This window comes from Pipistrellus hanaki, assembly GCF_964339955.1.
Source record: "Pipistrellus hanaki genome assembly, chromosome: 9".
In the NCBI taxonomy this organism is placed as follows: domain Eukaryota; kingdom Metazoa; phylum Chordata; class Mammalia; order Chiroptera; family Vespertilionidae; genus Pipistrellus; species Pipistrellus hanaki.
Window position 1 is genome coordinate 80,412,579 of NC_140511.1, and position 19,893 is coordinate 80,432,471.

The 19,893-nt window shown below is 69.3% G+C and overlaps 3 protein-coding genes across 3 annotated transcripts in view; 1 reads left to right on the forward strand and 2 right to left on the reverse strand.

The window, feature by feature from the left end:
* The first annotated feature begins 979 nt into the window (after positions 1-979).
* RPS6KB2 (ribosomal protein S6 kinase B2) lies at positions 980-7,304 on the forward strand. Its single transcript, XM_084895097.1, has 15 exons — positions 980-1,205; positions 1,664-1,704; positions 1,790-1,910; positions 2,185-2,253; positions 3,698-3,845; positions 4,847-4,904; positions 4,989-5,089; positions 5,178-5,268; positions 5,350-5,440; positions 5,541-5,648; positions 6,153-6,215; positions 6,309-6,386; positions 6,470-6,577; positions 6,688-6,800; positions 6,941-7,304. Exons 1-15 carry the CDS (start codon positions 1,122-1,124, stop codon positions 7,119-7,121), a joined length of 1,455 nt encoding a protein of 484 aa, XP_084751223.1. The 5' UTR covers positions 980-1,121; the 3' UTR covers positions 7,122-7,304.
* An 89-nt stretch (positions 7,305-7,393) lies between these two features.
* On the reverse strand, positions 7,394-9,434 carry PTPRCAP (protein tyrosine phosphatase receptor type C associated protein). Its single transcript, XM_084895110.1, has 2 exons — positions 9,318-9,434; positions 7,394-8,254 (listed from the first exon to the last, which is right to left on the reverse strand). Exons 1-2 carry the CDS (start codon positions 9,318-9,320, stop codon positions 7,643-7,645), a joined length of 615 nt encoding a protein of 204 aa, XP_084751236.1. The 5' UTR covers positions 9,321-9,434; the 3' UTR covers positions 7,394-7,642.
* Positions 9,435-9,733: 299 nt separating this feature from the next.
* CORO1B (coronin 1B) overlaps positions 9,734-19,893 on the reverse strand; it is a 54,492-nt gene continuing 44,332 nt past the window's right edge. The window contains exons 2-12 of the mRNA XM_084895096.1: positions 16,677-16,713; positions 14,429-14,631; positions 14,018-14,140; positions 13,419-13,548; positions 13,095-13,276; positions 12,900-13,019; positions 12,003-12,107; positions 11,776-11,921; positions 11,504-11,561; positions 10,359-10,637; positions 9,734-10,197 (exon numbers count right to left, since the gene is read on the reverse strand). Coding sequence (XP_084751222.1) covers positions 10,072-10,197; positions 10,359-10,637; positions 11,504-11,561; positions 11,776-11,921; positions 12,003-12,107; positions 12,900-13,019; positions 13,095-13,276; positions 13,419-13,548; positions 14,018-14,140; positions 14,429-14,629 — 1,470 coding nt within the window. The 5' untranslated portion in view covers positions 14,630-14,631; positions 16,677-16,713 and the 3' untranslated portion in view covers positions 9,734-10,071. The remainder of the gene's footprint in view (positions 10,198-10,358; positions 10,638-11,503; positions 11,562-11,775; positions 11,922-12,002; positions 12,108-12,899; positions 13,020-13,094; positions 13,277-13,418; positions 13,549-14,017; positions 14,141-14,428; positions 14,632-16,676; positions 16,714-19,893) is intronic.

The window sequence follows — 19,893 nt, forward strand, 5'->3', positions numbered from 1 at the left end:
CTTGCGACGGACAGCATCTCTCGGCTCAGCGCTATGGGGAGGGGAGAAGGGAGGGTGGCCAGGGATGCCCGCCACACTGGCCAGGCTTTGGGGTTGACCTTTGTGGGAGCCTGCGAGGAGAATCCACACCAGCACCCAAGTCTGAGGGTCTCCTGAGGGTGGGATTACACCCACAGGGCCACATCCAGCCAGATGACCCTCCTCCAGCATGGAGGCCCCTGAGATCTGTATTTCCAAGCTTAAATCCACTCACCCAGGCCTCATCTGGTCCAAGTCACACACACACACACACACACACACACACCACCACACACACACACCACCACAGAGCCCCATCCAGCAGGAACGCATGCCCAAGTCTAAAGTCACAGACCAGGGTTGGTGTGTTCGTTGGTTCGTTCATTCATTCTTTTAACAAAGTTTTATTAAGCGCCTATTCCGTATCAGGTAGCCGGATTACAAAACGTGCTTACATTGGCAGCGGAGCAAATTCCAACACAAGCCTATGTTCGCAGGTGGATGAGTGAGACACGAGGCCTTTCAGGCAGGAACCTGGCGGCAAAGCCTGGCCGTGAGTTGGGCCCGGAGCAGGCACCGAGCGAATGCTCTGGCCTGCAGGGTCCTGGAACACGGAGGCGCGGAGGCAGAACACGGAGGCGCGGAGGCACGTTAGGGAGACGCGGATGCAGCCGCCTCCCTTTCAGGGGCGAACAGATGGAAGACCTGCCCCATCGCCACCCGGCCAGCCTGGCAGCGACAGGCCCATCAGGGCTGGGAATTGCATTTACACTCACACCTGTATGCGCGTCCGGCTCTGCCCCCTTCAGACTCTCTAAGGGCCAAGATGGGCGCCTCCCAGGCCGCCCGGAGAGCTGTGCTGGGAAGACTGAAGGTTTCCACAGCGGTTCCGCAGGTTTTGGCATCCCGGTAACCTGGAACTACAATTCCCGAGAGGCCTTGCGACGGACGCCATATTTTCTCTCGCTAGTGCAAAGCTCCCGGTGTGGTGCGTCATCGGCGCGCGCCGCCGCCGCCGCCCAGAGATGACGTGAGGCCCGGCCCCGGCTGTCAGTCACTGCGCGGCTGGAACGCGCCGAGGGGCCCCCGGGGCCGGCGCCGCCATGGCGGCCGTGTTTGACCTGGACCTGGAGACGGAGGAAGGCAGCGAGGGCGAGGGCGAGGGCGAGCCCGAGTTCAGCCCCGCGGTGAGTGGCCTCCCGGGCGCGGCTGGATCCCAGAGCCGATCCCATCCCCCCGGCGCCGGGATCGCCCGGCTCCCCCCTGAGCGGACCCCGCTCCTGAGACCCCGGCCCTGTCAGGCTCCTTCCCCACCGACCCCGACCCGCCTTCCGGGACCTGCCCCGTCCTCCCTTCTCTCCGCTCCGGCCTCCCCTCCCAGGCCGGCCCCTCGCCTGCCAGCCCCATCCCGGCCCCTCCCTCCGGGCCCAGCAGCCCGGCCCGGCCCCTCCCTCCGGGCCCATCAGCCCGGCCCTTCCCCTCCCTCCGGGCCCAGCAGCCCGGCCCTTCCCCTCCCTCCGGGCCCAGCAGCCCGGCCCGTCCCCTCCCCCGGGCCCAGCAGCCCGGCCCGTCCCCTCCCCCGGGCCCAGCAGCTCGGCCCGCGGACAGCACCGCACCTCCCGCCTCTGACCCCGGTTTCTCGCAGGACGCGTGTCCCCTCGCCGACCCGAGGGCGGCTGGCCTGGAGTGAGTGACGGTCGTGTCGGGGGAGGCGGGCCGGGGAAGGGACCCGGGGTAGGGAGCCTCGCCCCCACCGCCCCTGTGTCCGCAGGCCCGCGGGGCACTACGAGGAGGTGGAGCTGACGGAGACCAGCGTGAACCCCGGCCCCGAGCGCATCGGGCCCCACTGCTTCGAGCTGCTGCGCGTGCTGGGCAAGGGCGGCTACGGCAAGGTGCGGCCCCTCCGCAGGTCTCCCCTCGCAGCCTCCCCTCCGCGGGCCCCCCCTCCGCGGGCCTCCGGCAGAGGGTCCACCCGGAGCCTCGCCCGGACTCAAGGGTGGAAGGGCAAATCCTTTTAGAATCGGACTGGCAGTCTTTACTGCCCCACCCTTAGGGGGCGCAGCCTTCGGTCCCGGCTTCAGGGCGGGGTGTCTGGGCGGTGGGTGGGGCGGGCGCTGTGAAGACGGTGTGGAGAGGGAAGCTGATCCTGTCTTCCCTGCCCCACAGGTGTTCCAGGTGCGAAAGGTGCAGGGCACCAACTCGGGCAGAATCTACGCCATGAAGGTCCTGAGGAAGGTGAGTGACTGGTTCAGCCACCAGGCCTGCCCTTCCCGCTGCGCCGCACGAGGTGTGGGAGGACCGCGGGACCGAGATGGAGGAGACAGGTGCCATCTTGGGCGTTTGCTGGTCTGTTGTCAGCTGTGACCACAGTCATGCCCCACTTACTGAGGGCGTGCGTTCTGAGCAATGCACTGTTAGGCAATCCCATTGTGTACGGACATCAGAGTGCACTTACACAGACCTGGATGGTCTCACCGGCTGCACGCCACACAGTATGGCAGAGCCTGTCACTCCTGGGCCGCCAAACAGCACAGGATTCAGTCAGACACAGAGAGGCCGTAAACCAGATGTATGAGGCTGCTGCAGTGTCGCAGGGCAGGCTGTTGTATGGCAAACTTTTTTATAAGTAGAAAGAGTACCCTCTAAAATAGAGAGAAAAAGTACAGTATAGCACATACACAAGTCAGTAACATAGTCATTTATTATTGTTGACAAATAGGTACTCTACATAATTGTGGGTACCATGTTTTTTTTTAAATCCTCACCGGAGGATATTTCTCCATTGATTTTTATTTTATTTATTTTATTTTATTTTATTTTAAAAAATATATATTTTATTAATTTTGTACAGAGAGGAAGGGAGAGAGATAGAGAGTTAGAAACATCGATGAGAATCATCGATCAGCTGCCTCTTGCACACCTCCTACTGAGGATATGCCCGTAACCAAGGTACCTGCCCTTGACCAGAATCGAACCCGGGACCCTTCAGTCCCCAAGCCGATGCTCCATCCATTGAGCCAAACCGGTCTCGGCTCTCCATTGATTTTTAGACAGAGTGAAAGAGAGAGGGAAGGAGGGAGAGAAACACCAATGTGAGAGATGCATAGATTGGTTGCCTCCCGTGTACGCCCAAGCCAGGCCCAGGCATTGAGCCTGCAACCAAGGCCCTTGACTGGAGTCAAACCCATGCCCCTTTGGTCCTCGGGCCGGTGCTCTAACCAGCGAGCCAGACCAGCCAGGGCAGTGCTACACTTTATGTCCTCGGCCGCCCAGTGGGTGTGTTCACACCAGCATCACACACACCGGGGAGCGGGCTGCGCTGGGACTGCCTCATCGCTGGGAGATGGGGATTTTAGCTCATTACGCGCTAAGGGGCCCCATCATGATGTGCTTTGTTGGTGACTGAGATGTACTGGGCGTTGTCTGGGCGTTAATTTTCTGCCGTGGGCAGCCTTGTCCCCCGGGGGCATTTGGCAATGCCTGAACACATTTTGGAATGGTGACTAGAGGAGGCGCTAATGGTGCCCGGTGGGCAGGGACCAGGGATGCCGGGCACAGGCGGCCCCACACCAAGGAGCTGTTGCCCACGGTGCCGGCAGGGCGGTGCTGAGGGTGAGAGAGGGTGGCTGAAGGATAATGGCCCCAGGTGCCACCTTCTCGCCGATCCCTTCCTCTCCAGGCCAAAATTGTGCGCAATGCCAAGGACACGGCTCACACGCGGGCTGAGCGGAACATTCTAGAGTCGGTGAAACACCCCTTCATAGTGGAACTGGCCTATGCCTTCCAGACTGGCGGCAAGCTCTACCTCATCCTCGAGTGCCTCAGTGGTAGGAGGGGGCCCGGGAGGGCATGGGCAGGCCCGGGAACCAGCACAGGAAGGTCTGGGGTCCGAGGGAAGCCTGGAGAGCTGTGGTGTGTAGGACAGCCAGGGGGCCCCCACACCGTCTGTCAGTCTGTCCACCCCTTTATCCGTTCATTCATTTGTTCGTTCGTTCATTCGTTCATTCATTCAGCAAACATCTATCTAATGCCTATTGTCCCTCCCTGTGCCGGGGGTGGATGGGAATGTGGGATTGTTTAGAAGTCCAGAGGGCTGTCCTCCATCCCACTGTCCCTTCATGCCCTGCGCCTTCCTCCTGTGTGTCCTGCATCCAGTCAGGTCCCAGCCAGTCAGGCCATTCTCCGCCATGACCGCCATCCTCCCCGCGGGGGCACGGGGAGGGCACAGCTGTGTCCTCCTTCCCTCCGGCTCAGCCCCTCCCAGTGTCTCCTCCATTAACTCCCAGGGTCGTCATCTCAGAGCTGGCATTGCTCCCTCCACTCCTCAGAACTCATGGCTCCCTGACCGTGGCCTGGCCTCCGGGGCCCCCTGTCCGCCATGGAGCGCTCCAGGCCTGCTTTCCCCCACCCACCGGGAGCCCGCGCGCTCCAGCCCCTGAGCGCCATCTCGGCGTCCCCTCTGAGTCCCACTGCCGCCACGCCTTCCTGGCCCCTCTCCTCGGGCTGATTCTGTCCTCCTTTGTCTCCTCTGGGAGGAATTTTGGGGTTAAGCTCGCAGAGCTGTGGCCTCCATCTGTCACGTCTTCTCCCGTTAGACTGAGCATCCTGAGGGCAATGGCTGGGTCTCTGACCTCTGTCCCCAGCCTCACCCAGCACAGGGCCGGGCACCGATAGGCGGCGGTAGATGTTTGCTGAATTGAATGCACCCACGGCAGCTCTGTGAGGCAGGTAGGGCGGGAACTGAGCCCCACGCCCCCGAGGAGAAACCGAGGCTCGGAGAGCGGAGGGGCGGGCCCCGCACACAGCTGCTGCCGTGTTTGTGTCGCAGGCGGCGAGCTCTTCACGCACCTGGAGCGAGAGGGCATCTTCCTGGAGGACACGGCCTGGTGGGTGCCCCCGCCTCTCCCGGGGCCCCGGGAGCGGAGGGCCTGCCCGCCCCGCTCACTCCTGCCCCCGGCCTGTGTCTGCAGCTTCTACCTGGCAGAGATCACGCTGGCCCTGGGCCACCTGCACTCCCAGGGCATCATCTACCGGGACCTCAAGCCCGAGAACATCATGCTCAACAGCCAGGGTGCGTCTCCCCCGGTCAGAGCCCGAGGGGCGGCCGAGGAGCCCGCGGCGGCCGGGGCGCTGACCACTCCTCCATCGTGCCTCCTCAGGCCACGTCAAGCTGACGGACTTCGGGCTCTGCAAGGAGTCCATTCACGAGGGCGCCGTCACCCACACCTTCTGCGGCACCATCGAGTACATGTGAGGGGCGGCCGGCGAGGCCCAGGGGCGGGAGGGCGGCGGGAAGGGCCGGCACGACTGATGCCTCCGCCCGGCTCCCAGGGCCCCCGAGATTCTGGTGCGCAGCGGCCACAACCGCGCGGTGGACTGGTGGAGCCTGGGCACCCTGATGTACGACATGCTCACTGGATCGGCAAGTCCGGCTCCCGGGAGGGCAGGGCGAGGGCGGGCGGAGCCCTCTGCGGGCAGGGGCGGGGCCCGGCGGGAGGCCCACAGCCTGCTCTCCCCTGCAGCCGCCCTTCACCGCGGAGAACCGGAAGAAAACCATGGACAAGATCCTCAAAGGGAAGCTGGCGCTGCCGCCGTACCTCACCCCGGATGCCCGGGACCTCGTCAAAAAGGTGGCCCCCTCCGCCCGGCCCCGCCCTGCCCCGCCCGGCCCGTTCCCCAGCCCTGGCGGCTCCTGAGTGCCTCGGCCGTGGGGGCCGCGCACTGCAGCCTGTGCAGGTGCCGTTGGGGGCGGGGAGCCCCGCTTTTCGGTCCCAGACGCTGAGCTCGGGGCTGAGCCCTGGCGCAGAGCAGCTGCTGAGCCCCAGTCCCTCGTCCTGATTGGCGAACCGCTGGCAATGAGCTAGCCGCTCTTCCCTGGAAAGGCGGCCAGGGGCACGGGGCACGCAGGTTTGGAGTTGGGTGATGCCAGCCACCAGGGCCTTTGTAAAGGCTTCGTAGAGAAGGGGGCACGGGACCAAACCTCGGAAGTCTGAGCGTCAGGAGGTAGAGACCACACTCCAGGGCCGCCGCCTCCCGCTCTCCTCCTCTCCACTCCCTGCCCCCCGGCCGGCCACCGGGGACACGGGACACCAAGCCCTGCCTGACCCAGCCCTGCCCTCTGTCCCGTCCTCCAGTTTCTGAAGCGGAACCCCAGCCAGCGGATGGGGGGCGGCCCGGGGGACGCTGCTGACGTGCAGGTGGGTCTGAACCACCATCGGGGGGGGCTGGAGGGCGGAGTCACCGAGAGCCGAGGGGCGAACCGCTGGCGTGTTTGGGCGCTCTACCCACAGAGGCACCCCTTCTTCCGGCACGTTAACTGGGACGACCTCCTGGCCCGCCGTGTGGACCCCCCCTTCAGGCCCTGTCTGGTGAGTGGGGCCCAGGGCCCGGGGGGGGTGGAGGACCCCATTTGGGACACCCCTTGACCCTCCCTACCCCGGTCTGCCCACAGCAGTCGGAAGAGGACGTGAGCCAGTTTGACGCCCACTTCACGCGGCAGACGCCAGTGGACAGTCCCGACGACACGGCGCTCAGTGAGAGCGCCAACCAGGCCTTCCTGGTAGGTCTGGGGCTGCGGGCTGCGGGCCCCGGGCTGCGGGCTCCGGGCCCCGGGCCCCGGGCTGGGCGGCCGCCGCAGCGGCTGCTGAGCTTCCCTCCGCCTCTGCCCAGGGTTTCACGTACGTGGCGCCCTCCGTCCTGGACAGCATCAAGGAGGGCTTCTCCTTCCAGCCGAAGCTGCGCTCCCCCCGCCGCCTCCACAGCAGCCCCCGCACGCCCCTCAGGTACTCCGCGCAGAGGGGCCGGGCGGGGCTCTCGGCCAGCACCAGCCTCGGTTCCCATTGCCTCGGGGACACCCTGCCCTCACAGCCTGTGTCCCAGGCAGGGGGGAAGTCCCCTGACTCTGCCTTGGTTTCCCCCGCAGCCCCCTGACGTTCTCACCCTTTGAGGGGTTCCGGCCCAGCCCCGGCCCGCCAGAGCCCATGGAGCCCCCTCTGCCTCCTCTGCTGCCGCCGCCGCCACCCTCGAGCACCGTGCCCCTCCCCATCCGGCCCCCCGCAGGGAAGAAGAAGTCCAGGCGGGGCCGCGGGCACCCCGGGCACTAAGGGGGCGGGGAGCCAGCTCCTGAGGCTGCGCCCGCCGGCCCAGGCCCCGGGGGCCGTGGGGCAGGAGTGAGTGAGTGTGAGAGCGTCTGCTGGAGTGGCCGTGCCCTGGGTCATGAGGGGCCGGCTGCGGGAGGGCCTCCCCCGCGGAGCTGTGCCCGCAGAAATAAAGATCCGATCATGGCACTGGCCTGGCTCCCTTCGGCTGTCTGGGGGCAGGCGTGGGCAAGGTGGTGCCAGGGGGGCGTCTGCTCAGGGACAGGGTCACCGCAGGCCACAGGCTGGAGGACTTTATTTCAGAGGCTGCTCAGTGCTCGGGGAGAGGGTGCCCTTCCTGGAGGGGCAGGTGCGCAGCCTTGGGGCACACGGAGGGCGGAGTGACAGTCTGAGGCTCCCTGGGGAGGGCGGCGGGCGGAGTGACAGTCTGAGGCTCCCTGGGGAGGGCGGCGGGCCGGGGCCGGGGCAGGCAGTCTCGGCAGGGCAGTGGGGAAGCAGGCGGCCCCGGGATGTGCCCCGGGCTGGCCCTACAGCGCGGTGACATGGAGGCCCTTGCCCCCCGCCGCCCCCGCGCTGTCGTCCCAGGCGGCGCTGCCCGCGAAGGCGTGCAGGTCGCTCAGCAGGGCCTCGGCGCTGCCGCCGGAGCCGCGCAGCTCCTGGGGGCCGAGGCCCAGGCCCCCGTCGGGGCCGCCCCGAGCTTCCTGTGCGGGCCCCGCGGGCTGCGGGCCGCGCTCCTCTCCACGCCGCTGCTCCTCCCGGGGCTGGGCCTCCCCCGAGCTGCCTCCGAGGCTGTAGTCCTCCTCGTCCTGCTCGTCCTCCTCCTGCTGCTCCGGGTCCTCGTCGGGGGCCTGGAGCTCCGCCCGGGCCCGGAGCCAGCGGCCGGGGGGGCTGGCCCGGAGCAGGCGGCGGGCGCGGCCCCACAGCGCGGCGCCCAGGCGGGCCGGGTGGTAGTAGCCGCCGGAGTCCCGGCTGAGGCGGCGCCAGGCCAGGGCCAGGCCGGCGACCAGCAGCAGCAGCAGCAGCAGCAGCAGGACCACAGTGACGGAGCTGGAGCCCGCGGTGTCCTTGGCACTGCCGCCGGAGCCCAGGACCCCTGGCAGGGCCAGCAGCGTCCCGAGCCCGAGGGCGCAGGGCAGGTCCTGCGGGGAGAGGGCAGGGCTGGTCCCCGGGCCACGGGCCAGCGGGGCGACTGGGCCCTGGGCTGCCTTTTGGGCGAAGTGGGTTCGGGAGCAGAAAGCCCACGTCCTCGCTTGGTCAGCAAGGGTCTTGCCCCGTGAGACCGTCCGTCTCCCCCCCTGCGCCTTCTAAGCCTGCTCTGCGGGGACTGGGGGGCTCGGGGGCGGACTGCCGGAATGCCCTGTCCCCTCCCCTTCCTGCCAGCCACATGGCCCGCTCTCCCCTTAGCTCTGAGGACCTCAGTCCTAGCCTGACCTCACCACCCTGACCTCATCCCTGCAGCCCCGCTCCACTACCCACCCCCACTCAGCCCAGTGGGCATGCTGCTTTTTATTGGGTTTACCCACCCCCCCCATACACACACGCCAGAATTAACGGCAGGAAGACGGGGCTCTTTCTGGCTCGAGCACCTAAAAACAACTCCTGGCACATAGCAGGTGCTCAATGAACGGCTGCCCGGCAGCCTGCCAGGTGGCCAGGGGTGGAGGGGAAGGGAGCCTGCAGGGTTGGTGTTGGGCTGGCTTTTCCTGAGGCCGGGATGGAGGAGCCAGTCCCAAGGCAGCTGCTTACTGCCGCCTGGCCAGGCCCCGGAAAGGGTCCCTGCGACCGTCTCCCCCAGCTCCGCTGCCGCCCAGCTACAGCGCTTCCGTTCAGTTTGGCTTTCTGTCCCTGGGGCCTCGGCGGGGGGGCGGGTGCCGCTGCCAGAGGAAGCCCGCGGTTGGAACAAGGCAGGTGGGGCGTTGGGGGAAGGGCGCAGGGGCACAAGCCAGACTCCCTCCCGGGCCGGCTCACCAGCGGGGCAGGGGGCTCTCTCGGGGGCATTAAGCAGGTCTGGGTCACAGCCTGAGGCCCGGGGGGCCCAGCTCGGAGGCGAAGAGAGAGGAGGACCCAGCTCCTGCCCACACCTGTCCTGGCTCTGCTCCGTCCTCTGCCGGCGGCTGCTTTTAGCCCCACAGCGGGAATCCCTCCTTCACTCCCAATCCTGCCCCCCCCCCCCCGCCCCCAGGGCCAGGGCTCCGCGCTCACCATGGGTCCGCAGGCTCCTCAGCGCCGGTGCCCACCTCCGGCTCCAACTGTCCCCAGTGAGAAGTGAGCTCCCACGCTCGGCTGCAGCTGGGGGTTACTTGGCGCTTACGCTTCCGCTTCCTGCCCACGAGACCCCACCCCCCTCTGCCTCAGGCCCCTGAGCCTCGTGGGGCCACCCTGGCCCTCCCGCCTCTCGCCGGCCCGGCCGGGCGTGGGGCTGTGACCGCCTCCGAGAGGAAGGGGCAGCCCCCTCCACCGGATGAGGCCCTGACGTTCCCACGTGCCTCTGCCTCCGTCCTCGGGAGCTGGCGGCCGGGGATGCTCAGGGCCCCAGGCCTCTCCCACGCGGTGGTCCCTGCGGCCCCATCTGTCCCCTTCTCCTTCCCAGCCCGCCTGCAGCAGAATGGCCAACTGGCTTTTAGAAAGAGAACTTTATTTGGAATGAAAATATAGAGCCCATCCCCCCTCCTCCTCACGGAGGGAGCGGGGCTGGGTGGGAGTGGGGAGGTGGTCCCTCAGAGTGTAAGCTTGTGTTGGTACAAAAACCCTCCACGGTAACGATGACAAAAGCCAGGCAGCTCCAGCCTGGGCCCCAGGACGGGTGAGGGTGTGGACTGGCCCTTGAACCTGCCCCAGGGGCCCTCAGCGGGGGGCAGGGCCAGCCAGCCAGCAGCGTGACCTGACAGCAGAGCTGGTGAGGAGCGGGCGGCGGCGGCGGTGAGGAGGGAGCGGCGGTGGCCTGAGGCCGGTGGTCCTAGGCGTCCCCGTTCTCCATGCGGCCCAGCTGCTCCTCCAGGCGGCCGATGCGCTCCCCCTGCTCCTTGACCAGCGCTCTGAGCGCCCGCAACTCCTGCATCACCTCCTCCAGCTTCGCCGCCTCCTGCAGGGACCGGGGGTCAGGGTCACGGCTGCAGCCCCCCCTGAATCATTACCAGGCAGGGAGGGGCCCGAGGCTCAGAGACAAACAGCAAACGGTTCTGGGGTTCTGGCGCGCACAGCTCACCGGGGCCCCCACCAGCGCCCAGCGGGCCCAGCACCTACCCCGGCTCCGGCGAGGCTGCTGCTGGGGGCGGCTGTGCCGGCGGAGGCGGCGGGGGCGGAGGCCCCCGGGCGGGCGGAGCCGGGGGCCGCGGCAGGCCGGCTGTCGGACAGCACGTTGCGCCGGCTGACCTTCAGGTCCCGGTGTTTGCTGGGCACGTAGGCCTCTCGCAGGGAGATGAGGACGGGGTCTGCGTCCCGCCCGCTCACCCACTCCTCCGCCTCCAGGGCCGCCTCGGGCCCCGCCGTGTCCGGGTACAGATCGTCCTGGAAGAGGTCCGACTGGGCGGGGGTGAGGGGGGTGGGGGTCAGCTGGGGCCACCATCAGCGTCCTCTCGTCAGGACTCTGGGTGGCCACCTTGTCTCTCTCCTGGCCTCCGGGCCTGCACCTGTCAGCCCAATCCCCGGTGGCCGGCCCTGACGCACCGCACCGCCCGCCCAAGCTCGCTCTGTCCCTTCACTTCCCTTTGGACGCCCGCTGCTCCCTCTCCGAAGCCTTCCCCGCCTCCCTAAGCAGGGACGGGGTTCCGGGCGCCATGGCTGTGCCCACGGCTGGGAGCGCCTGGGACAGCGTCAGTCTGTTCACAGCTCGGCTCCCTGGACTGCCTGGCACCGAAGGGTCACTCAGCAGATGCTGGCTGCAGGAGGCACGCCCAACGCTCTTGGTGGGCATGAGAGCAGCCTCACGTGCCCCGATCCCCTCCTCCTGGGGGCCCCACTGCAGCCAGCCTCCCTGCGCCCCCGGCCCCAGCTCTGCCCACCCCGGGAGGGCCCGCCCCAGGCCTGCTGCCCACCCCAGAGGGCCCGCCCCAGGCCTGCTGCCCACCCCGGAGGGCCCGCCCCAGGCCTGCTGCCCACCCCGGAGGGCCCGCCCCAGGCCTGCTGCCCACCCCGGAGGGCCCGCCCCAGGCCTGCTGCCCACCCCGGGAGGCCCTGCCCAGCCACACTGCCAGCGCTGTCCTGTCTCACCCAGAGCTGGCCTTGGCTCTCACCCATCTCGGCTCGTCCCCTGCCCAGTACAGCCCAGCACCTAGGACACCCTGGTGTTTGCCAGCCCAGTGGCGGCACCCTCACCCAGCAGGCCTCACCCCCCACGGCCTGTCTGCTGGAGAAGGGCCAGGTGGGACAGGGGGACGGGGTGGCCTCACCTTTCTTGGCACAGTCATGACAATGGGCTCACACTTGCGCTCATGCAGTTTATAGAACCTGGAGAGGGAGGGCGGGAGGAGCTGTGCATGGAACCCCTGCCCGCTCTCCTGGCTCCCTGTTCTCCCACTGCCATCCTCACCGAGCCCCCACGGCTGGCCCCTCGCCCCGGGCCTCCCAACCCGGCCCAGGCCGCCCCCCCCCCCCGGGGCCTCCCAACCCGGCCCAGGCCGCCCCCCCTCCGCCCCCAAAGCCAGCTGCCCGGGGCTCTTACCGCGCGATCTCGCACTTGCTGACCTCCAGGCCGCGCTTGGGCATGCTGCCCATGCCGCGCTGCGGCTCCTTGCTGGTGAACGTGTTCAGGAAGTGGATGTACGGGGACTCGTCGGTGATCTCGAAGTACCGGATGCTGGAGTCGCCCTGCGGGGCGGGGCGGGCCGGGGGGAACGGGTCTCAGTGCGCGGGCTCCCCCGCCCTGCCCACCAGGCCGCCCAGCCTCACCTTGCCGCACACGTAGACCACGCTGGTGTCCGGGTCGTAAAAGGGCAACAGGGCCCCGTTGCTCGAGTCCAGCTCCTGCAGGGCCATGGGCTCCTCGAGGTTTGCCTGGAGCACGGGGAAGGGCCGTCAGGCCAGGCCACCCTCCCCTCCCCTCCCCTCCCCTCCCCTCCCCTCCCCTCCGGGTCCCAGCGTCCGCCGGGCTGCCCCAGCCAGCCTCACACACAGGCCACCTCCACGCCTTTGCCTAGAGCACATGTGTCAAACACAAGGCCCGCGGGCCAAATCCAGCCCGCCAGGCCTTGCAATGTGGCCCGCACCGCGCTGTCATCACTGCACTCCGCTGTCAGTTTATGACATTGTCAGTTTATGACTGTTCAGTAAACCATTCGGCCCGCGATTTAGGCTGGATTTTAGATTTTGGCCCCTTCTCTGATTGAGTTCGACACCCCTAGCCTAGAGTGTGCCCGCCGAGCCCTCCTGGCTCCCCGTCTCCCAGGGCCCCGCTCGCCCGGCCCATGCCAGGCCTGCAGACCACGCCCAGGCCCCTGGGCAGGAGCCGACAATCCCCGCCACGCGGGAGCCGGGGTGCCAGGAGGCGCCGGCTGGCTCAGGGGCCCGGAGGCCAGGATACAGAGTCCAGCCTGGAGAGGGCGCTCCGGGAGGGCTGGCGGCTTCCTGGAAGAGGGGCCTCTGCGTGGGCCTCGGCGGCAGCCGGGGAGGAGGCCGGCCCAGGAGGGAAGACCCTCCGGGGGGTGAGAACAATGCGAGCAAAGAGGCACAGGGAGGCCTGGGCGGGGGCAGCAACAGGAGAGCCTCCGGTGCTGGGCTGGGGACCTGGGGCCACGTCTCTCAGGGTGACTCCGCGCTCCCCGCCCGAGGGCCGGCGGGGCCACTCACCGGGTCCCAGAGCGCCAGCTGCCGCTCGCTCATGCGGCTGAAGCCCGTGGTGAACACCTTGCCGTCCGCCAGGAAGATGGCCCGCATGGGCCGCGCCCCCTCGTGGGCCTTCTCCCGCTCCTGTGGGGGGGCACGGCGGTCAGGGCGCCGCCCGGCCACCCGCCGCCCGCCGCCCCCTCGCCCGGGGGCGCGTACCGCCACCAGGGTGCCGCGGCGCGGGTCGATGATGCGCACGCTCTTGTCCTTGCAGGCGGAGCAGAAGAGGCTGCCGTTGTGGTTCCAGCTGACGTTGTAGATGAGGTCGGGGTGCAGGCTGTCCAGGCGGTACAGCTCCTCCGCCGTGCCCACGTTCCAGATGAGCACCACGTTGTCGCAGCCTGCGGGGGCGGTGTGTGTGTGTGTGTGTGTGTGTGTCTGTCAGCATGGCGGCCCCTCGGAGCTCCCTCCCGGGCCCAGCTTTCCCGTCTCTCAGAGGGGCCGGGGGGAGGGGCAGGTCAGGGCGGGGCGGGGTGGGCGGACCTGCGCTGAGCAGCACGTTGCGGGCCGTGGGGTGCCAGGTGACGATGCCCACGCGCTTGGTGTGCCCCTCCAGCACCACCACCGGCTCCGTCAGCGGGGAGACCAGCCCGTTCTCCGGGATCTGCCACACCTGTGGGCGGCGAGGCTGCGCTAAGGCCCGGGCCCGGCCCCGCGTCCAGGGGCCTCGAACCCCAGATCCCCGCAGCCCCAGGCCCCCCTGCAGCCCGGGCCTCGCAGCCCCGTGCCCCCGCAGCCCAGGCTCCTGCAGCCCCGCCCCCCGCAGCCCCGGCCCCCGCAGCCCCGGCCCCTGCAGCCCGGGCCACCGCACCTCCCGCTCCCACAGCCCCGGCCCCCACAGCCCCGGCCCCTGCAGCCCGGGCCCCCGCAGCCCCGTGCCCCCGCAGCCCCAGGCCCCTGCAGCCCCGCCCCCCGCAGCCCCGGCCCCCGCAGCCCCGGTCCCCGCAGCCCCGGCCCCTGCAGCCCGGGCCCCCGCACCTCCCGCTCCCACAGCCCCGGCCCCCACAGCCCCGGCCCCTGCAGCCCGGGCCCCCGCAGCCCCGCGCCCCCGCAGCCCCAGGTCCCCGCAGCCCCGGCCTCACCATGACCGTGCAGTCCTCGGAGCCGCTGGCGATGACCTCGTCGTTGTGGGGGCACCAGTCGATGTCCAGGACGGGCCCGGTGTGCCCGCACACGGTGGGGTAGGCCTTGTCGATTCGGCCCGTCTGCGGGCGTGAGGGGCAGGACGGTCAGGGGGACTCAGACTCCCGGCTCCCCCCTCCCAAACCCACAGCTGCCCTCCCAGGGCAGGAATGAGGCGCCCGGCCCTCGGGGCCCGGACGTGGCTGTGCTCCCTGGCCTCGGCCTCCGGCACCCCCGGGGCGCAGGGAGGTGGCTGCGGTGACCCTGACTGGGCAGCCACAGGCCTTTCTCCGTGGGGGGAGCTGGGATGGGCCACCTCCCGGCCGCGGGGGAGGGAGCTACGCTGCGGCCGTGGGCCCGCCCCGGCCCACCTTGCCGAGGGGCAGCACCAGGAAGGCGCCTCCGCCGCTGGCCTCCACGATCACCGCCAGGAACTTGGGGTTGACGGCGCAGAAGGTGCTGTCCCAGGTGACGCGGGACACGCGGATGTCCTCGTAGCACTGGTCGTTCTTCACCGGCTGCCCGAACACGTGCCGGAACTTGCTCTGCCGAACCACCTTCCGGAAGGACATGTCTGCGGCGGGCAGGGCCGTCAGCTCCCGCCGGCCACCCAGCGCCCCCGCCTCCCCGCTCCCACCCAGCCCAGGGCCCCGCCTCCCCGCTCCCACCCACCCAGCGCCCCAGCCTCCCAGCTCCCACCCACCCAGCGCCCCAGCTCCCACCCAGCCCAGGGCCCCCCTCCCCGCTCCCACCCAGCCCAGGGCCCCGCCTCCCCGCTCCCACCCACCCAGCGCCCCGCCTCCCCGCTCCCACCCAGCCCAGGGCCCCGCCTCCCCGCTCCCACCCACCCAGCGCCCCAGCCTCCCCGCTCCCACCCAGCCCAGCGGCCCCGCCTCCCAGCTCCCACCCACCCAGCGCCCCAGCCTCCCAGCTCCCACCCACCCAGCGCCCCAGCTCCCACCCAGCCCAGCGCCCCAGCTCCCACCCAGCCCAGGGCCCCGCCTCCCCGCTCCCACCCAGCCCAGGGCCCCCCCTCCCAGCTCCCGCCCAGCCCAGGGCCCCGCCTCCCGGTTCCCACCCACCCAGCGGCCCCGCCTCCCAGCTCCCACCCAGCCCAGGGCCCCCCCTCCCAGCTCCCGCCCAGCCCAGCGGCCCCGCCTCCCGGCTCCCACCCAGCCTAGCGCCCAGCCTCCCAGCTCCCACCCACCCAGCGCCCCCAGCCTCCCCGCCCGCCTCCCGGCTCCCACCCAACCCAGGGTCCCCCCCTCCCGGCTCCCACCCACCCAGCGGCCCCGCCTCCCAGGGCTGCCTGAGGGGGGCAGGGACGCCCCTGGGGCCTGGCCATCACTGCCGGCCTGGCTCCCAGTTCCCCTTGCAGGACGGGGTCACGGGTGCAGACGGAAGAGGGAGACGCTGAGCCGTGAGGCCTGGCAGGACCCTTCCCGGGCCCCTCGTGGGCTCTGGTGTGTGGGGGGCAGGGGGCGGAGGCCAAAGCCACAGCGAGCTCAGCTTCCCTGGGGGTCAGTTCCCAGCAGGCGCCCCGCCCAGGATCCGGGAGCTGGGTGCTGGGAGCTGGGTGCTGGGGAGCTGGGTGACGGGGAGCCGGGTGACGGGGAGCCGGGTGACGGGGAGCTGGGTGCTGGGGAGCTGGGTGCTGGGTGACGGGGAGCTGGGTGCTGGGGAGCTGGGGAGCTGGGTGCTGGGGAGCTGGGTGACGGGGAGCTGGGTGCTGGGGAGCTGGGGAGCTGGGTGCTGGGTGCTGGGGAGCTGGGGAGCTGGGGAGCTGGGTGCTGGGTGCTGGGTGACGGGGAGCCGGGTGATGGGGAGCTGGGTGCTGGGGAGCTGGGTGCTGGGTGCTGGGTGACGGGGAGCTGGGTGACAGGGAGCTGGGGAGCTGGGTGCTGGGTGACGGGGAGCCGGGTGACGGGGAGCTGGGTGCTGGGGAGCTGAGTGACGGGGAGCTGGGTGCTGGGTGACGGGGAGCTAGGTGACAGGGAGCTGGGGTGCTGGGTGCTGGGTGCTGGGGAGCTGGGTGCTGGGGAGCTGGGTGACGGGGAGCTGGGTGACAGGGAGCTGGGGTGCTGGGTGCTGGGGAGCTGGGTGCTGGGGAGCTGGGTGACAGGGAGCTGGGGAGCTGGGTGCTGGGGAGCTGGGTGCTGGGGAGCCGGGTGACGGGGAGTTGGGTGCTGGGGAGCCGGGTGACAGGGAGCTGGGGAGCTGGGTGCTGGGGAGCTGGGTGCTGGGGAGCTGGGTGCTGGGGAGCCGGGTGACGGGGAGCCGGGTGGCGGGGAGGGCGGGCGGAGGGGCAGGCAGTCTCCGCTGTGGGCCCGCGCTAGGCCCGGCGGAGCCCCGGGGCGTGCAGAGCCGCAGGGATGGGCAGCCCGGGCGGCCGGGCGCCTGCAGGGCTGGGCGGGGGGCGAGGACCGCAGCGCGACCCTGGGCCGCTGGGAGCGGGGTCCGCGGGAACCGGGGCCGGGGCCAGGGACCGGCCCGGGAGGGAGGGGAGGGGCGGGGCGGGCGGCCGGGGAGCGGGGCCGAGGGGGGGCACGCGGGGGGCTCCCCGGGCTCGCGACCTCCCGCCCCCCGCGCCCCCCGCCCCCGCCCCCGGCCCGCGCTCACCGGCGCCGGGACTGCGGCTCCGGCCTCGGCTCCTCCGCTGCGGCCTCGGGAGCAGGAAGCGGACCAGGAAGTGACCGCGCGGGGCGGGGCCTGGTCACGCGCGGGGGGCGGGGCGAGGGCGGGCGGGGGCGGGGCTGGAGCCGGCGCCCGCGGGGGGCGCGGGGGGCGCCGGGCGGGGGGCGGGGTCCGGGCGGCTGGGAGCCCCGCCCCGCAGGCCCGCCCCGGTCGCTCTGGGCGGAGCTGGGAGCCCTGGGCCCTGAGGGGAGGGCAGCCCGGGCGCTGCAGGATGGAGACCTGCCGCCCGCCTCCGCCCCAGTGCGTGCTCCGGGGCCGGGCCATCCACCCGCCCCTGCCATTTACCCCGCTCGCCATCCCCCGCTCCATCCCCTCCTGCCACCCCCCCCCAATGCACCCCCCAAAACACACTCTCGCTGGGACGTGGGACCGCCTCCTTCCAGGTGAGAGAAGCACGGCTCAGGCTGACAGTGTAAATAAAGCGGAGCTGTGGGAGCGAGTGGAAGCCCCCCACACCTCATTCTTCCCGGGGAGCACCTGGTCTGGCCGGGCCTCCTCATTAAAAGTAGGTTTGCTCAGTGGATAGAGCATCAGCCTGCGGACTGAAAGGTCCTGGGTTCGATTCCAGTCAAGGGCATGTACCTTGGTTGTGGGCACATCCCCCGTAGGGGGTGTGTAGGAGGCAGCTGATGGATGTCTCTCTCTCATCGATGTTTCTAACTCTCTATCCCTCTCCCTTCCTCTCTGTAAAAATATATATTTTTTAAAAAGTAGAAATGAGCCGTCTCCCCCCACCCCCACCCCAGATCCCTCACTTTCCTGTCTTTCCCCAACCGCCTCCCACAGACACCTGGCGGTCAGTCCGCCGCTCCGCCCTGCAGCCCCTGGGACTGGGCTTAGTGTTCCTGCAGGTCCCACAGGCGGTCTGAGTCCCTGCACCAGCCCCTTCCCCTCACTCCTCTGAGCATCTGCTGCCCTGGGGCCCCGGAGGGGTGGGCAAGGTCCCTTCCTCAGACAGAGGGTGCGGGGGGGCGGAAGTCAGGAGGAGCCTTCGAGGGCTCCATGGCCCTGTGTGCCCGTGTGGGCGGGCTGTGCCCTCCATGCCCCTCACCACACCCCGTGGAGGAAACAGCTTAGGCGGAGAGGGCCTCCCAGGCCCCAGGCTGCTCTGTTTGGCTCCAAAGTCCTCGCTGCCCCACTCACTGCCCCATAAACCCGGCAGGCCAGCCCGGCCGGGGCGGGAAGGGGGGCGGCTTACGGGAGGGGAGGCGGCTACAGAGTTCCTCCCTATGGCGCCCACACCCCAAACCAGGTAACACCCGCAGTGGCTGCTGCCCACCCCCACCCTCCTGTCTGACCCCTGCCGCCCGCCCCTCACTCCCGACGGCCGCCCTTTCCTGCACGTGGCCCAGTGGCCTCTGACCTCCTGTCCCAGAAACACACCCTCTCCGTCCGACCCCGGACTCGGCCCGTCCTGCTCCGTCACCGGAAGGCTCTTCCCTCGGGTCTTGAAAAGGCTCCAGCCTCGCCCCTCCGGCCTCCGCTCAGATGCCTCCTCCTCCAAGGGCCCTCGCTGGCTGCCCTCCTGCCACCCACCGCTCGCTGGCTCCTCAGACTCCCCGGGGCCCCTGGCCCACTGTAGGGATCGGTCACGATCCTTAGTACGATCCCATCACCGTCCCCCGCCATCGTCCTCAGGCACGGCCTGGTGCCGGTGACAGAATTGTCGGCATGCTGGCTGGCTGGCTGCCTTGCCCGCCGGGATGTCCGAACCAAGCTCAGCCTCCGCCTCGCCCCCCGCCCCCCGTGTCCTAGGACCTAGAACGAGAGGACCCCCCACGAGAGGACCCTGCAGCCCGAGCTCGATTAACGTCCGCTGAGCGAATGAACGGAAGCAGCCCTGAGTGTCGGATGGAGAAATGGTCATGTTCACAGCGCTCAGAGCCAATCGGTGTCCGGCCCCTGCGAGGGAGAGCGCCCTGCCTCTTGTCTGGAGAAGGGATGCGTGTCCCCCGAGGGTCACAGGGGAGGCACGGGGGGGGGGGGGAGCAGAGGGCGGGGCTGAGGAATGCGGGGCCACCCAGAGGACTCCTCTTCACTCCTCAAAACCCTTCATGGCACTGCCCTTTCTCCTGGACAGCAATCCTCCGTTACGGGCGGGATTCCTCTGGGGATCTTGGGGGCGGGGCTGGCCCAGGCTCCTAGAGGTGGGCTTTGGACTGGGGGCCAGAGTGGAGGCAGGCGGCTGGCACTGAGGGTCTAGTCCTCCCTGGCCTGCCTGCTCTGTGGAAAAGGCCTTGGGGCCTGTGACTGGGGGAAGGGAGGAGGGGACCTGCTCCGGAGGGAGTGTGTGCTTTAAGAGCGTGTGAAGCCTGGAGGAGGCCGTGGTGGAGGACCAGGGCCTGGCGGGCAGGATTCTGCCACCTGGGCTCCGGCCGGGGGTCAGCGCTGGTCCCAGGCCCGGCTGAGGCCTGGGGGTGCTCACTGGTGTAAGCAAACGGACGGCTAACAAACACTGAGCACTCGCCGTGCGAGGATCCAAGCCTTTGGTAGGGATCAGTCACTGTCACTGATCCCCCATTTACAGAGTGTGTCCAGGCAGGGCCTCTGGGCGGAGGGGGCACCGCTGAGCGTGAAAACGGGGTTCAAACAGCCCCGAAGGGCACCGAGGCCACACCCTGAAGCCCACCGCGTGTCTCCAAACGGAGGGCCGGCTGGGAGGCCCCAGCTGTGCTCAGAACACTCGCCGATGGCCCGGCCCCAGGGCTCAGCAGCTGAGCTTTGGCCTGTGACGCAGGAGGGCAGGCCACAGGCCCAGGCTGCGGGCTCAGGGGTGGGGGCGTGCAGGAGGCAGCTGATCAATGATTCTCTCTCATCATCGATCTTTCTGTCTCGCTCCCTTCCTCTCGGAAATTAACAAAAATATTTAAAAAAAAAAATACTTGCTGAATGAATGAACTCGTCAAGTTTGTGTCCGTCCAGAAATCGGTCTCCCCCCGGCCTTCGTGTCCACAGCTCCATCACGGGAAACCTACGGCTGCGCTGCTCCTGTCACCACCGCCAGAGCGCCTCCATCGGGCACTCTATGAACGACGCCAACGGCCAACCCAGCCAGGAGAACGCCATCACCGTTTACAGAGGGGAAAGCTGGGGTGAAGAGCAAGCAGGGAACCAGAACCAGATCGCCGGCCCAGCAGCTTCC